Genomic DNA, 20,781 nt, shown 5'->3' on the forward strand with positions numbered 1-20,781 from the left:
GTCTCTTTGAGACATTTTGTAAGTGGGCTTTCAAAAGTGCTACCCACATGTTTTGCTGGCCTAGGGCTTGAGTGCACGATGGCGTGCACAGCTGCTCCTCTCTACCCCCTCCCTTCTCACCCAGCCCTTTGATGCTCTGCTCGATTACTTTCACCGCTTTGATGTTTGATCGCAAACGCGATCAAGTATTCTGCTGAGAAGGAAACTCACCCAGCCTAAACGTCATTTGTTTTACGCCTCTTAACTGTCTCTGTTTGGTCCGAGGGCCGATGTCGTGAAAACAAATCATACATTGATTTTAGCCCTAGTCAATGAGTGTCTGAGAGAAACTGTTATGTTATCTGCGAAACTGAAACATTTCAGGGTGCCTGCCTCTCACTTTAAAATGAGCCGTGACTTCACACCACACCTCCCGGGGTCACTAGAGTATCAGTTCTCACTGTTACTCACCTGCAGGCTGCAGCAGAACCAACAGGGCGGTGAAAGTGGGTGTTTGATGGCGCCATTCATACCCCCGCGGCAGTTCTGGTCACGAGTTGGCACACAATTATGTTCCTATTCTCTCTTTTGTTGCTGAAGTCCGAAATGTTGTTTTTGCATCACCCACACACTTCAAACGCCTCCTACCAATAGGAAACTAGTTGGGCGGGTGTTGGGTCAAGGACTAATATTTGTACAGCTAGTCTTGCATTTAAAAACAATTCAGAAACCTGGTGGAAACGGACCGATAACATGCAGCCACCACTGCAGTGGATTGAATGATCGCCATTTCAGAGCAAGCAATCCAATGAAAACCTAAATATTGAGGTGTTTTTTTTTTTCTATAAATATCTTCATGTGACTGTAACTGCACATATACTGCCAACCTTAAGTCTCAGCTAAATAATTTCTCCCAGTTAGATTAGCTGAACAAGATGTAAACCAAACCTCGGGCAAAGAAATTACAAGTGTAACCTGCATTAATATGTGTGTTTTACCAACTCTGGTTGAGGTGCTGGCAACGCTACAAAACCTGGATAATCGTTAACATCCTTGGTGTAGTGTTCATGCATCCTAAATATCAACTCTTTCGACAGATGGCAGGCATTACAATTCAAACACATAAAAACCATAACGCTAAAAAATGAGGACAAGGCTTTCTGCTTATCCTACAAGCAGTATCTCAATATGCCTTAGTTTCGGGGTGAGATTCACTCATCATCCACTCTGTGCTAAAAATAAATACTGAACTTGTAGATACCAACATCTAGAATAAATTGAGAAAAAGACCAATGTCTCAGAGGTTTGCAACTTCTACGTTTAAAGTGTACAGATGATGCCCAAATAAATCCAAACATGGTTAGCCAAAGATCTTGCAGTGGGTAAATAGTGACGGGTGCTGTGAAAGAAACTTGCACGTTTTAGTCTGTGCTTTAAACCTTGAAATCAGATCCCTTACTTTATTGGCAGGATGATGGGATGGTTTTGAAAAATTTGACAAAAAAAATACTTGCAATATTCATAAAGCTGCTGCAAAAATGTACCAAAACGTTAACTATAAAAAACACATGTACAACCTTTCCCTTGCAAATATGAAATGTACCAAGTGTGTACTATGCCCACAGGATGTAAAATCAAATAAACCAAAAATAGTTCAACAACTTTCTTACAGTTGTATACTTTTTAAGCCACAGTACAGGACTGTATACTAATAGTGTGGGCATCTTCCAACTTCATAAGCATTAGGCACTGTTCTATGGCCCAATAGGATTCTACTGCCTCAGTTCATAATATGCGAGGCAAATATTCGGCCACACACTATGGTTTTTATTTTCTCCATGTTTCAGCCAGTCACAGTGCACATTCCATATCAGAATGATTAGCCTTCAGAAAACTAAAGCTATGTGGACAATATACAAAAAAAGTTGTATTTGTGGTCATGATTCACTGAGGGCATACCAAGAAGGCAGTGTACATACTAGGATTCTAATAATAGGAATAATGTATTACTGGGAGGCATGTCTTATTAATGACATATCTAGAAGGCAGGGGTAATCAAATTGGAGACCTCCTCAGTTCTAGAAACCAGTGAATAACTGGTTCTACAACCGCCCTTATGAATTACGCAACTGGTCAATACTTTGCACTCCTTCAAGGTTGAGGCATTTGGAATTCAAATTCATCGAAGTTAATTTTCAAAATCCCCATCGTCTCTTTTTCCATATACTGGCATATGTGATGCTAGTCCCACAACCATTAGAAACGCCAATGTGTGTTCCTCGTTTTTGACAGTCTACAGCAGGAAGTGTTGTTGGTACCGTGTACAAGTCTTCAACCCACACCATGCCGTATGCCATGTGCTCCATCCTTTCCCCTCCACCGCATCATCGTAGTGTCCGCTCTTCCTAGTTTGTGTGCCTCCGCCTTTGAGCGCCTTTCTCCCAACCCCACACCATAAGGACTATCTGCGGCAGCAGAATTGAGGCCAACCCAAAAATCAAATCAACGGTCGGTCTTAAATTTGCAACTCGTTGCCTATCATTTTTTTGCATCGAACAAAAGCGTCTATTTTCTTAAGCGGTAACCGTTGCCCCAGGTTTCTGTTAAACGTAGCTAGACTTATCGCCCGAGGCTGCTTGGGAGGGGCTAGTACTTGCAGTAAACAACTTGCCCATCCTTCTTACGGAGGCTGGTCTAGAAGGCTCTCTGTAGGCGTGGGCAGGAGAGCGATCTGGTTGCATTGAAATACAAAAACAAGCATTTGCAATGCAATAGGTCTCGCAGTTACACGAGTTAAAGCTATTGGCATTGTAAATGACAATGCCAATAGGCATTGTTATTTGCAATGTCAATAGCTCAAACTCGTGTAAATGCGAGACCTAATGCATTGCAAATGCTTGTTATTGTATATGGTCGATTAGCCATGCTACGGTATTATCATGTATTGGTTTTCTAATTGTAGTATGAATACTGCATTTTAGGACACAATAGTTTGAATAAATATTCAAAGCTTTTTTCGTCTGTCTGGTTTATTTTATTATGTACGAGTGAGAGCGAAAGGGTGTGTCCTGTTGCCTCGAGAGTGTAGTGTTCTGGGCTGCCGATTCCCTTGTTTCTCTGGTAAGGTTAGGAGGGCCAGTGAGGCATTACAGCTAGTTGGATTCGGGCTCATAGGTACTGAAGTATTATGCAGATATTCTATGGTCCCAAGCATAGTTCTGTTCTAGTGCAGACTCTTGCTTTAACTCGGTGGTGCGCTGTAGAGTAGCCTTTTGCACAATTGTGCCCTACGGACTGGAGCGGGAGTACATGTCTTTAACCCAGTGGTACGCTGTAAAGAAGACTTTTGTACTATTGCACACTATGGACTGCTGAGAAAGTACATGGCTTTAACTCGATAGTATGCTGTAGACTAGCCTTTTGTACTATTGTGCAATACGGGCTGCTGAGGGAGTACATGGCTATAGACTATAGGTACAATGTAGAGTATTAGCATTCTTGTTGTCCTATATAGAAGTCTTACACAATATATCTCACATGCTGTACTAGCTGGTCCAGCTAAGATTGGCCTGCAGGGACGGACCCAATCGCCTGTAGGGCCTGTAATTGTTTTTTCAGTTATGGGCAAATGACCCACGAATCGCGAAGAAATGACATTTTGGATTTCCCCCAAAATCAGTAAATTTGAAGTTGTTTCCCCTTAGAGGACCACCACACAAGCACAGAATTCCAACTGTGCTGACCCACTGTAATGGTACCCACTCTGGCTGACTGCAACACTCGGGAGGGGGGTGGGGGGGCTATTTTTGCCACGGTCTATACTCCGTCATGGCACTCCCTCCTCGATGGCTGTTCTAGAGAACGTTCTCAAACAAATAAAAATACAGAATAAACATTGAGCAGGTCCTGCCTGTGATTTGGGGATGAAACGTGGGTAATTTTCCCGTTGTCTCTGGAATGGTTATTTCTAATGTTACGGGTGAAGCAACATCTTTGGCAATACGACAGCGACTTGCTGCGGTGGCGGTAGCTGACCGCAAACGCGAGTTGCCGGTCATTATTGCTATTGTATACATGTCTTTAGGATGTAAGAGTTTGGGAACCAGACCTTCAGTCCACCCTCTTGGCAAGCCAAGCTCTAACCAGGATGCCAGACCAGTCTGTTGGTTTTAAAAAAAAACATGGGAAGAATCTAAACAACAACAAAAAATTAGACAAAGTCGAGGTTCTTCATCCCTGGAGTCCTCTGGGAGACCATATGATTTTCGTGATCGGACTAAAATAAAGACACCAGACTGGTATCAGTCATCTGATAACATGTTCTCCTAGTTTGTCAGGAGTCGTCTGACCAGCAGTACGACAGAGGAGGGCTATCTGACCGCAGACATGAAGAGTGTGGGAAACCAAAATGGAACCTCCTCCACATTGGCTCCCTTTTCAGAAAGAGAAAGTTGCAGCCTTAACTGCAAAATATGCTAAAGACTGTGAGAAACCCCCTCCTGAACAGGGGTTTTTGCAGTGACTCTCCCTGGCACGGCAGAAGTCACTATAATACACCGGAATCTCCACCAATTTCTGGTAGCGAGAGCTACTGACACCTTTTTATTACGGTTGAAACCACGTACACACGTGTTGCCCCTCCAGACAGTGTGTGTAACTTAGACATTCAACTTGAAGGTGACGTTAACCGCACCATTAAAGCAATATTCTGGTACAACTTGATTAGTTCTTATGACATTGTCTTGGTGGAGGTTGATTGACCACCACCTTTAGTTCTTGCATGCCCACAGGGTGAGTATGTCATTCTCCCTTCTTTTTCACATCTCGCCCCAGACGAAGTCCAGGAAGCTTCTGCATTCAAATGGTCCCTTGCCCCGGCACTTTATTGTAATCGTACTACTTGGGATAAGGATTCCCCTTGTGATGTTATTCCTATACGTTCCGCACCTCTGGTACAACCACAGTATCTCATTAAACGGGATGCTAAAGCACCCTTTAACGACAGTATTTCCCAACTGGAGTACCAGAGAGTAATTGAACTCTGTTTATCTCCAATAAATAATCCTCTTTTTCCTGTTCTGAAACCAGATCATTCACATCTTATTGTCTGGGAGTATAGACATTTAAATAGTCATACACGCACTTTTGCAGTGCAAATTACCCATAGTGCAGCACTCCTTAATATTGTCTGTATGAAATATAAAGCCACTATGGACATATTCAATGGATTTTTTTCAGTCACAATTTGGCTCCTGAGAGCCGTGACTGGTTCGCCGTGGGTGCATTGGGCTTTCAAATGCGCTATGCGTGACTTCTTCTGGGCGCAGACTGTTTTGGTCCTTCAAGAATTCGACCCCGATGCTCTGTCCTATGTAAAGATGCGTGTCCTTTTCTTAGGATATGAACTTGCACATGAAGAAAAAAGTCTTGCACCTGGGTTACAGTGGCAGATCTTAAGGATAGGTTGCCACAACTTCCTGTTATATATACATTAAGTCATCAATGTGTGGTAGCGCAGGCTGTAGGGAATTCGTAGGCTGATGAAGCAGTAAAATCTGCAGTAGCCACATCTAAAATTGCACTGGTAACACGAAAACTTGAATCCGTAATGATTTCTTGGCTGCTGTAAATGCTTTTAAATCATTTCATCATTTTTATTATGCTTTCAATTGCCAGAATATTCCTTTTGTCACTATCCCAGGTGTTAGCGATTGTGTAAAAAGATGTGCTTGTGGTGGACGAGGCACAGTAGAACGTTTAGTCTGTTGCCAGATGTCAAAACAGAGAACATATTTCCTAGTTTGCTGGTATAAGCCCTGCCACCATTAACTTTGCTGCTACACCTTTGTGCTGCTACAATCGGATCATGTCTGAAACAGTGTCCTATTACTGTGATCCCTGAGAGGGTTGCTTTCTGGGGTGCCAATTCACTTGTTTCTCTAGTAAGGTTAGGAGGGCAAGTGAGGCACTATAGCTAGTCGGACTCAGGCTCATAGGTACTGAGGTATAATGGTGACTCAGTCCCTACATGCCGATGCTCTATGGCCCCAAGCATAACTCTGTTCCTGAGCAGAATCCATGCAACACTACATGGCTATAGCTTAGTGGTACGCTACAGAGTAACCTTTTGTACTAATGTGCACTACGGACTGCAGAGGGAGAATGTGGCTAGGCTCCGCGATACGCCTTTTGTACAGTTGTCACTTCGGACTGCAATGCCAGAAAAAATATATACTTGAAGTTGCTATCATACAGCAGTAATATCTAGCATGGGACTGAGATGCAGCTTTCGGTACCCAAAGTGGAGAGGCGCTGGCCAAATGGCCAGAGATCAAGGGTACCAAAGGAGAGAATAGGTTTAGTGTTGCCCCCCCACCCCTCCTCAGCGACACTCCCTGCCCTGTCCGCTATCTCGGCACGTTCATTGCTGTTGTAATCGAATCTATTCTCCTTGCTGTTGGACGTTCTCTGTCCCTTTATCCTTCTACTGCTCTACAGATCAGTAGAGGTGCCTGTGATTTTGACGGACCGACAGCCAATAACAGCGATGGCAAGACTCTCACAACACCGAGAGGAGGTAGTAGTGAAGGTTTTTCAATCACCTTTTCGTCCTAAGGAGTGATCAAAAGTTAAGGGCAAAACCGAAACCTACTGCATCCTGCAGTGTTAAAAGTGCAGGTGTCAACTGCTGAGCAGCAGTTCCATGATTTGTTTTGTATAGCCCATGATTTCAATATAGTGTGTGGTTTTATTTACTAATACGGTAAATCCCCCACCCCACCCCCATTGGAATTTGTTTTTCTTTTTTTTTATTCCACACACAGACTGCAGCTTTGACCCAGCACATATCACATGAATTACTCCACTGTGTGCCACTCTACTCCACTGTGTGCCACTCTACTCCACTGTGTGCCACTCTACTCCACTGTGTGCCACTCTACTCCACTGTGTGCCACTCTACTCCACTGTGTGCCACTCTACTCCACTCTACGCCACTGCTCCACACTGCGACTCTACTACTCTCTGCAAGACTACTCCACAACATTCTACTCTAGATCCCACTCAATTGCATTCCACTCTACATCACTCCGCACTATGCCACTCCACAGCACTCTACTCCACATCACTCCATTCTAAAACAGACTACTCCTATCTGACACTCTACTCCAGTGTACGCCACTCCACTTTACAACACTCCAATCACCTCCACAATGCGTCGATGTACTCCACCACGCTGGATGCCACGGTGCGTCACTTAAACACTCTACGCCACTCTACTGTATAGAATGGCATTGAGTGGCTTACAACACTTCTCTGACACTTTACTCCACTGAATGCCATTCTACTCCCCTGTGCTCCCATTTTGTGCCATGCCACTAACATATCTGAAACCCATTGGCAAACCAGTAGCTCTCACATTGGCGAAACCTATTGGGCTTGCCAATGCTTGTCTTTCATTTAGACCTGCAAGAAAACCATGCCAGTGTGTAGTGGATGCGGCATTCATGTTTTTTAACTTCAGTATGAATATTGTTTTTGCATGCATATTTTAAACTATTATTTTTCTTTAACTACTTAGGTTTCAGTGGTCTCAGATCAAAACCTACTTTATTTTCAAACTGGAGAAAGTGATGGAAGATTTCAAGTCCTCGGCTCCTGAGGCCCGGGGCCCCACAAATCCAAATGTGGAGTACATTCCGTATGAAGAAATGAAAGAACGGATTTTGAAGATTGTCAGTGGGTTTAACGGGTATGTACAACTTGGGTTTGCACTTGTGGGTTTAACGGGTATGTACAACTTGGGTTTGCACTTGTGGGTTTAACGGGTATGTATAACGTGGATTTGCACTTGTTTTAAAAATGTATTGTTTGTCTAACTCCAGGTGGATTTTTTTTTTAATTCTTTTTTTAAAAAATATTTTAACTCGAGGGTTTTTGGTTAGAGTTTAAGCCAGGTAAACGAAATGCCTCCCCAACGAACAGGTGTCCAGCCTTCAGACTCCTATTACAGGCCTCAACACTCAATTACATGTGTGATCAGGTTTCAATGTGCTATTCTTTGGGTGCCTGATTAGAACGGGAGGTAGTAATTTACACATAAATCAATGGAATGTATCAACTTGTCAATGGCCATTTGGCATGGCTCTTGTAGATTTATTTATTAAGAACTTGAGCACGGGTTGATAGGGCGGTTTACAAGTGGCTAACTAGCAAAAGTGGAAAAAGGCACATGTTATAAACTTGAATTACTGTACAGTCATACGGGATGTCGAGACACCATAACTCTGGTTTGAGCAGTTAGTTCAGTTAAGGTGATGGATTGTAGCTTGTGAAAGTTATTTTAGAAAGTACTGTTTGTCACTAATGAAGACACACAGGTAAAGTGTGACTGATGTGTGCATAGATTACAGTCCCAATATTTTGTGCATTGCCAACAAAAGATTGAGAGTGTATGTTTTTCCAACCCTGGGAGTGTCCACTTTGAGCAAAGATTGGCTTCTTTGGATTATCATAGTTGGATATTCAAGTTTGTTTGGATAGATCGTAGGTGGTGCATGGAGTCTCATACACTGAGCAACATTACAAGGGAATCCAACCTGGCAAAGTAAGCCTAGGTAAAATGCACTGAAATCTTTGTGTGTATGGGACCAGGTGAGCTTCTCCTTTGCTGGATGCAAGTCTGAGCATTATCATATCCTACATGTGAATTCAATAAAGGCAAAATGGGCCGTTAAAAACTTGCTTCCAAAGAAATAACTTGAGGATACAGCAGGGATGTGGCATTCCTATAGCCCGACGCCAAGGACATATTGTTTGGGGTCAAGGGCAACAAGTTTTAATGTGCATTTTGTCCTTGGGACAAGCAGGCCCAACCCCCAGCAGCACAAACCCTTCAGCTGCCAGTTTGCAGTACCCCATTAAGGATCAGGGAAGGGCACAGCCTGCAGTTAATATTTGTGTGCATATGTTAATGCTGTTCAAACTTGTATTTATGGTTCATTAATTAAATGCCTTTATTATTGGCTACTACTGACAGTGGTTCCAGTATAAAAATGTGTACAAATGGTTTCAAAGTTTAGCAATATGAGGCTATGCATAATGCTCCCAGAATGCTCTCTGATTAGATGCAAATATTGCAGAAGCTTGAAAGCAAGATTAATGATTCTTTGCTTTCAATATAACATGTTACTCAAAAATGAAAGTAGGAAACGTTTTATTTTGCTAAACTTCTGTAAAATTTCATGTACCATTTCTTTGCAGCATCATTTAGTAAAATGTGTTGATGCATGCTAGTATTTCCCCAAAATATTCATATTAGAAAGTCAATGTAACCAGTTTCAATAAGATTTTGGGAAACATAAAAATAAACAAGCATTGGCAAAGCCAATAGGTCTGAAATGGTGGTCAGCTTTTTAGTTTTGGCAATGCATGACTTGTTTTGGCATGGTTTTTGTAAAACCTTATTGATGTGAGAGCTGGTGGACCCTCACCATTATAACAAACATTGGCTAAAGCCAAAATTGTTTTTTTTCTCAAAAAAGCACACATTGCCACATTAGTTACTGGCACTGAACAAAACTAATTTGTGTGCCGACATGCTCCTTGTGAAAGAGCAAAATGCTGTCACTCCCCGTGAAGCCAGCCGATACAGAGCGAGAGAGAGAGAATTTTAATAAACACAAAAGGTCATGTTAACGCCAGACCAAATTAGGGGCCCAATTATTAAAGAAAGTCTCAAAAGTGCACCCTTGGTATATGTCCTTCAGGGGCGGCTGGTGAGGTTTGTGAGTGGGAGGGGCGGGCATGCAGGAAAATAGGAGACATAGATCTCATGCAGGGAAGTGAAGGGATGCAAAGTAGCAAGAACAGAGCTAGTGCCCTTGCTTGTACGTCTGTCTCATCCAGCCTTGCGCCTCTCTTTTTCCGTATATCTCACTGTCCCTGCCGCTTTCTCTTTGTACCTGTTGCTGCTCAGTACCTCTCTGCTGCACCTTGCACCGGTCCCGACATCTCATTACCCCGTACCTGTGGCCGTTTACCTATCTTTTCCTGCTGAAATTCTGAGCAATATACACACTATGCACGGATTGTTCTCGCCCCAAATTTGAATTCAGCACTGAAAATGAAGTAGCTAGAGATATATTACACAGCGCCAAGAGGCCGTGCATGTGCACCAATGCCCTTCACACATACTGCCGGACTTTTAACGCTTTCAGAATTGTGTGACTTATCCGCAGAAATATCGCAGCTGCTGTGCCCTCGAACTTTATATGTAATAGGAAGCCCTAGTTAAAAGCAAGTTCAGAATTCTTTCAGACCATGTCTAACTCCAGGTAGCAATGTGATTTTTTTTTTTTTTTTTTTTTTTTTTAAAGGGGGAGGCTTGGAGCATAAAAGCTTACCTCGCGTTACAGCCATCGCGCAGTTTATGTTTAGGAGACACATACTGCACACCACATTTACAGGGTTTTGCTTCTATATTCGTATGCATGCAAATAAGGCCCCATCCGTCATATATATCATGATCTTCATAACATGATTTCATCTCAAATGTTGTACTTACCGGATCGCCAGTCGGGTTCACGGCAAGTCCGTCCTGATCAAACACAGCCAACAGGAATACAGCACACCTGATGCCTGCATGCTGATTATGCCGGAATCAGAGCTGCGCAGCTAACTCTTCCACAGCCCACGCCCCCAGCTTCCATTATCCAACTAGGAGGCCTAAAAGTACCGCGAAGGCAATGGGTGCTCCAATTGTTGCCACCCACTACTCTCTCACTCACCCACTAGCCCTGCCCCTTACCATTCATTTACATAGTGCGCTAATATCGCCTGGTCGACAGTATATGCACCCTATTGAAAACCAACAATTTTCTGCTTTTTCTGGGCACTTCCTTCATGCGGACATCACTTCTAGATTGTGTATCGAGGGCGAGCAATAGTCCTCGCCCCAGCCAGCACATGCGCAGTAGGTCTCTGACGTGACCTCATCCCTATCTAAAAAAAAAAACGGAATTTGTATTCACACGAAACAGTGAGCACTTCATTTGAATCAAATGAAGTGCTCACTGCATCGTGTTGAATACAAATTCCATTTTTTTTCGAGGAAGGGAGCTGCTACATTGTGTACACATTCTCTTATCTCCTCCCCGTCGGATCCTAGTCCCGAAGCTAGTGGGGCAAAGCCCCTTTCGCCCCTTAAAACCAGCTGCCATTGATGTCCTTGCATTAAGGGCAGCAATATGGCATTCCTGAATTCACACATTTACAGCAGTAGTGCAAGAGATAGTACTAGTAGATTGTGAACTGCGTTTTAGCATGAGCAAATATGCATGTGTAGATTTGCTCATGCGAAAACCTGAGTGTTTGCAAGTTTATTTTCCCTCCAACCATTTTTTCCCTACTCTAGAAGAAAGATTACTTTTGCCATTGTCGGGAGTAAATTCCCAACATTTCTCAGTATTGGAAAAGATTAGAGAAGAGTTGTTGAAAACCCTTAAAACATGCAAGTTAGTAGGTTTGCACAGACTCAAAAGGACATTCCAACCCTGGAACTATTGTTTACCACTACCTTCAGTCCCAGTATGTAGATATGCGGAAACGTAGCAAGATAAAGGGATTGCTAGTATTCAAACACTACTATGGTATGAGCCCTAGCATAATCAGAGAGGCTATATAAGAGCTCTTATATAACGAGATTGCTGCCATAATTTGTCGCCGCACAACATGGCACAAAGGGACAAGTGGATTTTGTTACAGGACAAGTAGATTTATGAAGCAACCTGCCCCATGGACAAGTAGATATTTTAATGTATTCCACACCCCTGATGATACAGATACTTTTTAATTGGCAGTTTGTCGAGTTGTAAACAAAGGTATTTTACCTTAAAATTCTGTTTGGCTATGCCCCCCTGATTACCATGGCTTTGTTAAAGACTTGGTAGGCAAGATTATTCCATTCCGTTATCTGTGGGCTTGGACTGTTTCTGTAAGATCAGCAATTAAAGGACGTCGTGACAGAAACGCATCTTTGCCACTTCCTAGCAGAGGATGGGATCTCCGTTCACATTAGAAGAGATATTTCTAAGAAGAGTTGATTATGGCTGGAATCGAGGAAGTCCTTGGTGAAGTGTTTTTGCCAAGTGGGCCACATAGAATGCTTAGTATCTGAGGTTTTGCATGGTTAGTAATCTCCACCCTGAGGCACTGGAAGACTTGGAAGTTGAATGAGTTTATATTGTGAGGAACTCCTTTTGTGTAACGCGTCCTCACCACCATTATTTGCTCTATTGTGCTGGAGGATGTTGTGACCTAGAGGTAAGATCACTTCTAAAAGTGGTACGGCGGATGGTTTGAACGAGATTTCCATGTGTCTGTTAATGTTCGGAAGCCTTTTCATTTATGAGGAGCTAGTTATGTGGCAGAGTGAACTGTGGACCTGCAGGTCAGTTCCTAATCGGGTGTGGTACCATTGTGGTTTGGTTTTGTCCTGTAGACGGCGCCGTGGTATCTGATGTAAACTCTGGTAATAGTGCATTCAAGGGATTTGTTTAAATGTCTGTCATCCGTGATTTGAGAACATAGATTATTGTTAAGCCCCAAATGGTGGCTTATTACAATCAAATAAATGAATTATATAATTATGTAATAAGTCAAACATAAAGCTGGACAAAACTCAGCTTCAAAGGAACAATTTCATACGAGTATATACTTAATAAAAGTTCAAATTTATGTAAAAGAATGTGGTATATAAAAAGGGTACATATTACAAATCACATAAGGCAAAAGTGACTGAAATGCATATTCTTTCCCGTAGATGTTTTATCAAGAACACTTTTGCCATAACCCATTTCACATATTAAATGACAGGAGAAACATCATTGGCTATACAATGATCAATTCCAGAGACAATTATGACAAGATGGGTTGGTTAGTCGACGTTTTGATCTTTTTTGTGATGGCATCTATAAGACCATCTTCAGGACGTGCCTTCTTATGCGTACCGATGAACCTGAAAAATTTGAAACCAAGGCATGTGTTCCAGAACAGCAATCGAGATTAATGGCGCTCCAAAAAAATCACAATTCAAATGGTAGTGGCCATAGTGGGGCAGAGGCTCACCGCGATAATATTTATCTCTCCGATTCTGGTGTCTAACATTCCCAAAGGGTTGAGACGAACTTTGCTGCAAAACCCGCAACTCTAACATTAGTCTTGAGTTGCCTAATTCCTCCTCATTGTCCTGACTTCTTTGATCGAGGTAATATCTGATGTAGCATTTTGTAGACAACTGGAGATCTAGGTTTTTAAGATGACTGTTCATATAGGTTAGTTATTTAATGGTTTTGTAGCTATGATCTGGTAGAAGCCTTTCAAATGGCTTTTGCTCAAAGGACCCACAGAGCTCATTAAAAAGCTACGATGCAACAGTTTTTTGGTGGAACAGAATCAGTTGTCTATGCTTCCTTTGGAAAAGGATTTACTGCTAGAGACCGAGGACAAGCTTGAAGCCCTGCTTTGTAACCTACCTTAGACAAAGGACCGATACTGAGGAGTGGAGCTCTAACCAGGAGGACACCGCAAGGCCTGCTGGTCTGAACAGTGCCTGGAGATTGTCTCAAAGAAGTGATCCACAAACTGCACAACATCCTTAACATTCAGGACTGCCCCAACCCTGCTCCAAAGTAGGAAAGAGCTGAAAACCCTCCTCTTTAAAGAGCACTACAGCACAATGCAGCAACAGCACACTTCTGCTCCTTGAACCCAACTACTGCTTCAATCATTTGTTGACTCTCTGCCTTTTACACTCTGCAGCTTTCCACTGTCTAATGGCTAGGTTTGCGCTCTACAAGTAACACTTACATAAGTGTGACCCAAGAATCCTGCAAAGAAATGGCAATCTTGCATCGTCTCCGCTCCACCCTGCACCACCTAGGGCTCAGCCCATTTTAGAGTCTGCAGGTTTTTTTTCTTCCTCTCGGTCGTAGTGGAAGTAAGGCCATATTGGTTTGGGGTTAGTCATCCCTGCTATGAGGAGTGCTCAATGTGTGGTAGGATTTCGGGCTGATGGTTTAGGTAGTAGTTGATCTTCAGCACCAGTAGTTATCCCTCTTCCCAAATTCTGACTGTCATGACTCATGGGGACAGGAACTGGCCTCCGTGAACTGTCTAGTGACCAAGACACCGACCGTGGCCCTGTTATCCTATTGAGTCATCAAGGCATTTTGGGAAGAGTTTTTTTTTTTTGCTGCACTTTAAAGCAACTCTTTTACTTGGTTACTCTGTGTTGAGTGTAACTGAAGGTTTTTAATCTTTTGCGGTGTTTTGTTTTTTTAAGAGATATTTAGCAGTCTTGCTTAAAACGAAGTTCTCTCCTTGCACCCAGAACTGCTATCTCTTCCTTATGTCTAAGCTAGATTTGTGCAGTCGCAACCATAGTGAGTCTTGCGACCTCGTGACTTCCTTGACCAGCAGTAACTGCTGATCTCCCCACCCAGCTGCCTTTGTTGATGTGCACACTGTTCAGAAGGTGGTCTCTTTGTTTACCTCGAGTCCGAGCATCTAATAATAAGCATCAGATTCTTGGGATATCTGCCTTCCCCTCCCTTGTAACTCTTCCCACCGGTCTCCTTTTCATGGAAAGCCAGACTTCTTGATGTGACTGGAATGCTCAAGATTGGTTTCCTTTTGCCCTTTGCTCCCCAGGTTCATTGTCAAATTTATAATACCTAGTCTTTTTGAAGCGCTTAATAAAACAGAGCTCTGTAGCTATTCGATCTTAATGTTACCCAGTGTACTGATACTCCGCTTCTGAGCCTCAGAAGAACGAAAGGCTACGGCAGACCTATGAGCATTTGAAGTTGTCGCCTGTAAATCGCTAATCTTGAGCACGGGCACTTAATCTCACAGACCTATCTTGCGTTCTTCAGGAGTGCTGAATTTACACAGAATTGTGAGTATGAATCAACAGATAATAAACGGACATGGATTAGATACTGCTATGATGATGAGTTGGTATTTGTTGGAAGCCTGCAAGTGTTGATTTGATAGTGTTCCGTGTACAGCAACCTGTCTATTGATTGTTTGTATCGCTCGAGGTTGCTTGTAAGGGACAAGAACCTTCTCTCACTGCAGGATGCAGAATGTTGGATGTTGGACCAGATTTGATTTCAGTCGTTTAAGTCTTACAGTGCACTGTAAGTGATGCAAGTGAAACAAAGGTGTGTTCGCTTTAAGGTAGTTGGAGGCAGCTTGGATGATGCAACATGCGTCAAACTACTTTAAAAACAAATGTTTTCAGGCTCACGGGTCCAGAATGTGTATTCTAGGGAGAGAGTACTACGTTTTCATGATTGTTTGATTCCAGTTTGGATCTGGGTTTGGTTGGGCAGAGATGCAACGACACATGAAAGAATGTGTCTTGTCAGTAGTGCCATAGTTCCTCAAACGTGGACAAATGGCGTTAGAAAATTACAACAGAAGATCAAATCTTCGAATAGTCGGCGTACCAGAGAATATTGAGAATAGTGAGGGCTTGGACATGATGAAATGGATTTCTTCTTTTCTTTCTCAAGAGGTCGTTCCTGATTTTAAGGGTGACTTAACAATCACTAGGGCGCATCGAGTCCCAGCTCGTCCATTCCCCAACTCTCCATTCCCTCGAACTATCATTGTCAATTTTGCAGATGTTCGGGTTAAAGAAATGATCCTATCTCAGGCCTTCAAGCAAAAACAATTTCACGTTAATCCCACTACCAAGTGCCGGATCTTCTCTGATATGTCAGCTGCTGCTGCTAGACGGAGAAAAGACTTTGTAAAGATTCTTCAGCTATTTAAGGTGCCCAAGCATCGATTGCGCAGCAATCAAAGTTAAAACTTGTGATTAAGGGCACATTTTACCTGTTTGCGGAGGTTGATGAGGCGCGTGAGATGCTTGATAAGTTGCTCCAGGGCTGGGCTAATGCTGGACTGTGACCGGATTTACTTTGATGATTACTGAAGATTTTTCTTTTCTTTTTTTCTCTTTTCCCTCTGCATTATTACCCGGGGGGGGGGGGGGTGCGGGTGGGAACTAGGGGGGTATGGGGAACAGGGCGCACCACCAAGGCGCTCTTATGAGAGGGGTTAGTGCCATGTGGCCAGCGTGGGAGGGAGATGTGGGTGTAGTACAGGGCCACGGGACTAGGGTCAGGGGGGGGGTGCACTTGGGTGGGAAGGGGGGGGGTGGGGGGAAAAAATGGAAAATGGAAATTCTTGTGGGTTGTGATGCAAAATATGTTGGCAAGAAGTTATTTTTAACAATTAATGTCTATTGGAGGGGTTAGAATTATCTCTTTCAATGTCAATGGACTGAATAATAGAAAAAAAATGCGCACTATCGAGCTATGGATTAAAACAGAACGTCCAGCAGTTGTGATGCTACAAGAAACTCGTATTTCTGTGGATAAAATTAACTCTTTTCCCATGTTTAAAAACTGGTTTTCATATCGTGGGTTTTCATGTGCCCAAGAATCTCAAAGGGGGGTCGCGCTTTTTATTAATCGCAAATTAGATGCAGAAATTATTCAGTTTGAAGATGGAGGCGCAGGGCGGTGGTGCTGGGCTACTTGTGTAATAAAAGACAGGAATAGGCCAATTACCTTTGTTAGTTATTATGCCCCAGTGGAAGATCGTGCCGCCATTTATGAGGAGTTATTCCAATCATTACTATTGGTCAGGGGAGATATAGTTATAGGCGGGGATTTTAATATTCTTATTGATACAAAACTAGATTCTACTAGTCTCTCAAAGAAACAATCTAAATCAAAATCATGAAGGTCAATTATGAAGAACTCCGCCTTACTTGATCTTTGTGATCCATGGCGATTGAAATTCCCTCATAAACAAGAATTTACTTATTGGTCGGGAAGACACAGATCCTCCTCTCGTATTGATTTCTTTTTGGCCTCTAGGTTATTAAAATTTTCATATCAGAAATTTTTGCACAATGGCTTTTCAGATCACGCAATGCTGGTAATGGAGTTCAAAGTAGGGGAAGAAATTAGGCCCCCCAAGAGATGGATATTTAATAAAATGCACCTACAAGATAGTAATTGGGTTTCTTTTTAAAATCGGAAATTGCTGATTTTATTGCCCGTAATTCAGATACGGCTCCACTATGTTATCTGGGACTCACTAAAAGCCTTTATACGTGGTATCATTATCGGTAAAGACGCTGAAGATTGGCGTTCTATTAAACAAACTAGGACTTTACTCTACCAAAGAATTTGCTCACTAACTCAGCTTAGACAATCCAATTTTTCCAGTATTGCGCAAAAAAAAGTTAAACGAGGCCAAGCGTGAACTTAGCACGCTTTTTGCTACACAGAGTGAACAGCAATTTCTTATACAATTTCAAAAGAGCTATGAGGAGAGTAATTTTTCTGGCAAACTCCTTGCGTGGCAGGCTAAGGAGCAAGCTGCTGCAAACTTAATTCGTACTTTGAAGTCTCCTACCACCTCTATAGACACATCTCAGCCTGATCTCATTGGCAATATAATGCTCTCTCACTATAAACAGATATATAGCCAACATCAGGAAATAGACCATTCTAGGCTCCTTAATTTTCTAGCAAGATATGATATGCCTTTTCTATCTCAGGCAGACAGTGGAATAATGACGTGTTTATTTTCAAAGTCAGAACTCGAATCTGTGGTAAAGAACCTTCCAACTGGTAAGGCCTGTGGCCCGGATGGCTTCCCCGCTGAATTTTTTTAAGTTTTTTTTTTTTTTTTTTTGCGCCTTTTCCGATTTATTATTACAATTAGTTAATCATATGTTAATGGGTGGGCAAATTCCAGATTCTTTTGGGGAGGGCACAGTTGTTAGTTTTCTTAAAGGCAAAGATCCCAAAGATCCTAACTCATATAGGCTTATCACATTACTTAATACGGATTATAAGATCCTTACTAAATTATTATCAATACGTTTCAATCACATTGCCAAGGACCTTATTCATTCGGATCAGAATGGCTTTGTGGCAGGCCGACAATTAGCTACTAATACACACTTTCTCACTGAGGCTTTAATTATTTTCACGCAAATAAAATTTCTGCCTTAATTTTATTATTAGACGCGGAAAAAGCTTTTGATTTGGTGGTTTGGACAACTTTATTTGTCATTTTAAAGCACTTTGGAATTCCTTTACAGATTATTAGTTTAATTCAGAATTTGTACACGGGTGCCAAAGCCAATATAATTATTAATTCAGTTATCGTTGGTAAAATATCGGTTCAACGGGGCACCAGGCAAGGTTGCCCCTTGTCCCCTATCCTTTTTGCATTTTTCATTGAACCATTAGCTACGGCCATTCGCAAATCTGTAAATATCTCTCCTCCTATTCCTTCCATGCCAAAAATTAAACTATACGCTGATGATATCTTGTTACTGATTAAGTCGGATATTCAATCTCAAACTGCCGCTCTTCAGCTCTTTGAAGAATTCGAACATTTGGGAGGTTACCGTATCAACAAAAAAAAAACTGAAATATTAGTTTGTGGTGGGGGTGAGGTTGAGTTGCACACTGATTTAATTGGCTGTATTAATTCGAGACCGAAGAGGTATTTAGGAGTTCTGTATTCTGTTTTGGTTTCCGATTTAGTTAGGTTGAATTTTGATCCTCTTCTATGCAAGGTTCAATCCTTATTTAGTAGATGGGACTCGCTGCCATTTTCCATCCTGGGGCGGGTGGCACTTATAAAAATGTCTATTCTTCCGTTATTTAATTTTTTATTTTCCGCCATTCCTTGTTTTTTGCCCAGCAGTTTTTTCTTAAAAGTGCAATCATTATTCTCAGGCTTTATATGGGCAAAAAAAAGTCCCAGGATAGCAATGCGGATTCTCTACGCGGATACGGAATTGGGAGGTTTAGCTGTACCTAATGTTAAAGACTGTTATAGCGCATATTTTGCTCAATATTTAGAACGGTTCAAATCTGGAATGTCGACCCCTACTGTGTTTATTAATTTCTTTTTTGACAGAATATGTCATGAGGTTCAGATCCCATCTCCGCTACATATTCCCAAACTACCGAAACTTACTCGGTATAAGATGATGCTTTTGGTTCTTTAAGCGTCGTGACGTCTTTCTTAAAAGATATTCTCTCCCGCAATTTAATATTAGAACCCCCTTAAGAGATGCTCTCCTTTTTCTTGGCATGGAAATCGGAGTCGACATTGTACTACAATGGGCACGTTTGGGGTTTCATTCTTTGTCAGATTTCTTGAGGGAGTGGACATGGTTGTTACCTGGGGAGATGAAGCTTATTATTCCAGGGAATTTCATGCTACTTGGCTCGTATGTTTCGATCTATAAAACGTTGGTACAAGTGGAGCCAATGAGCAATGGATCCTCCAATCAGCTATGGGATGATTTGTTTTCAATTTCTAGGATGAGGAAGCCAGGGGTATGGAAACGCTTTTTAGCACCATATACCGAGGATGATCTTAGCCAAAAAGTAATTAAAAAATGGCAAGAACAGGAGAATCACGTACTTACTATTAACACTTGGAAAATCGTAAATAAACTAAATTTTAGTGTTCTGCGAGGATCTAATTGGAGAAGAATGCTATTCTTCAGTAAATGGCTTCTCTGTCGTACTCCTGCTGCCATCGCTAAAATGTTCATTAATACTACTGCCACCTGTTTTAGATGCCAGCAATATACTCCTGCAAACTGGTCCCACACTATAGCTTACTGTGTTACAATCATGCCTTTTTGGAAAGAGATATTCGAATATTTGCAAAAGTATTGTGGGATCCTGATTACCTATAACGTTCAATTAATATTGTATGGATATGATGCTGAACTTGGATTGACAGAACAGATGGTCAAATTATTATTCATTGCAATGGCAGTTGCAAGGTCATTGTTACAGAATTGGAAGTCAACTCAAGTTCCTCTTTTTAATGCCTGGCTCCAAAAAATTAGGAATGTTAGAAAGACTGAAATGAGATATGCACAGCGAATAGGTGGGATTACGAAGTTTAATAGAACTTGGAGTTTTTACTTCGAGTAATGATTGATTTCCGCATTTCATAAATAATTTTCTTTAAGTTACTGTGTCTTTCTTGTTTGCTTCTACTCGCTAATTTATGTAAATTATTATTTATTTATTTTTTCATGCCATTCTACATTTTTGTCTGCTGTTTGCCAATTTATGCTATTGTCAAATCGTAACTCTGACACAAGAATTTCAATAAAAATGTTTTCAAAAAAAACGCAGACAAATGGCATCAGTCTAGAGATGTGTTGTACTTTTGAAAATACTGAACGTTTTGAATGTTGTCAAAATAGTTACATAATTTGAGTCTGCAAAGTCTTGGGAGTGGATTCCGGATGGAACTCTGAGGCCACCCACATTTGACAGTGCTGTTCGAAAGACAGTATCCGAGGTGCTGCAGAGGAGATTTAGCCCCCGTTTTACTTTCTGATTCTGTGGTGTAGGCGGTCAGTTGGGATTCAAAGGTTTATGGTGTTGGATGAAGCAGATAACTTGAGCTATGAGTGCGGTGGCTAGGGTGACGAACCCAGACATTTTTTCTCTGAAATGTCTGAGCCCACTTGATGATCATTTAGGTGTGTGATTTGATTAAATTCCTAAAGTAGCTAGTGCACCGTTCTATTGAATAGTTTGGAGTGAGTTGGAAAGGAGGTAACTTATGGTAAAATGCAGCAACTTTGGGAAGGGACAAGAGGTCACCGCAGAAGGTCTGCATCTTTTGAGGATATCAATCTTGGTTACGATGATGACATGATGA

At 41.9% G+C, this 20,781-nt stretch overlaps 1 protein-coding gene across 2 annotated transcripts in view; it reads left to right on the forward strand.

Moving 5' to 3' along the window:
• The window catches only part of PPP4R2 (protein phosphatase 4 regulatory subunit 2), a 188,357-nt gene that overhangs the window by 50,120 nt on the left and 117,456 nt on the right, over nucleotides 1-20,781 (forward strand). For both annotated transcript variants that reach the window (XM_085624236.1, XM_085624237.1), the window contains exon 3: nucleotides 7,559-7,729. In XM_085624236.1, coding sequence (XP_085480362.1) covers nucleotides 7,559-7,729 — 171 coding nt within the window. The remainder of the gene's footprint in view (nucleotides 1-7,558; nucleotides 7,730-20,781) is intronic.

This window comes from Triturus cristatus, chromosome 9, assembly GCF_964204655.1.
Source record: "Triturus cristatus chromosome 9, aTriCri1.1, whole genome shotgun sequence".
NCBI lineage: Eukaryota > Metazoa > Chordata > Amphibia > Caudata > Salamandridae > Triturus > Triturus cristatus.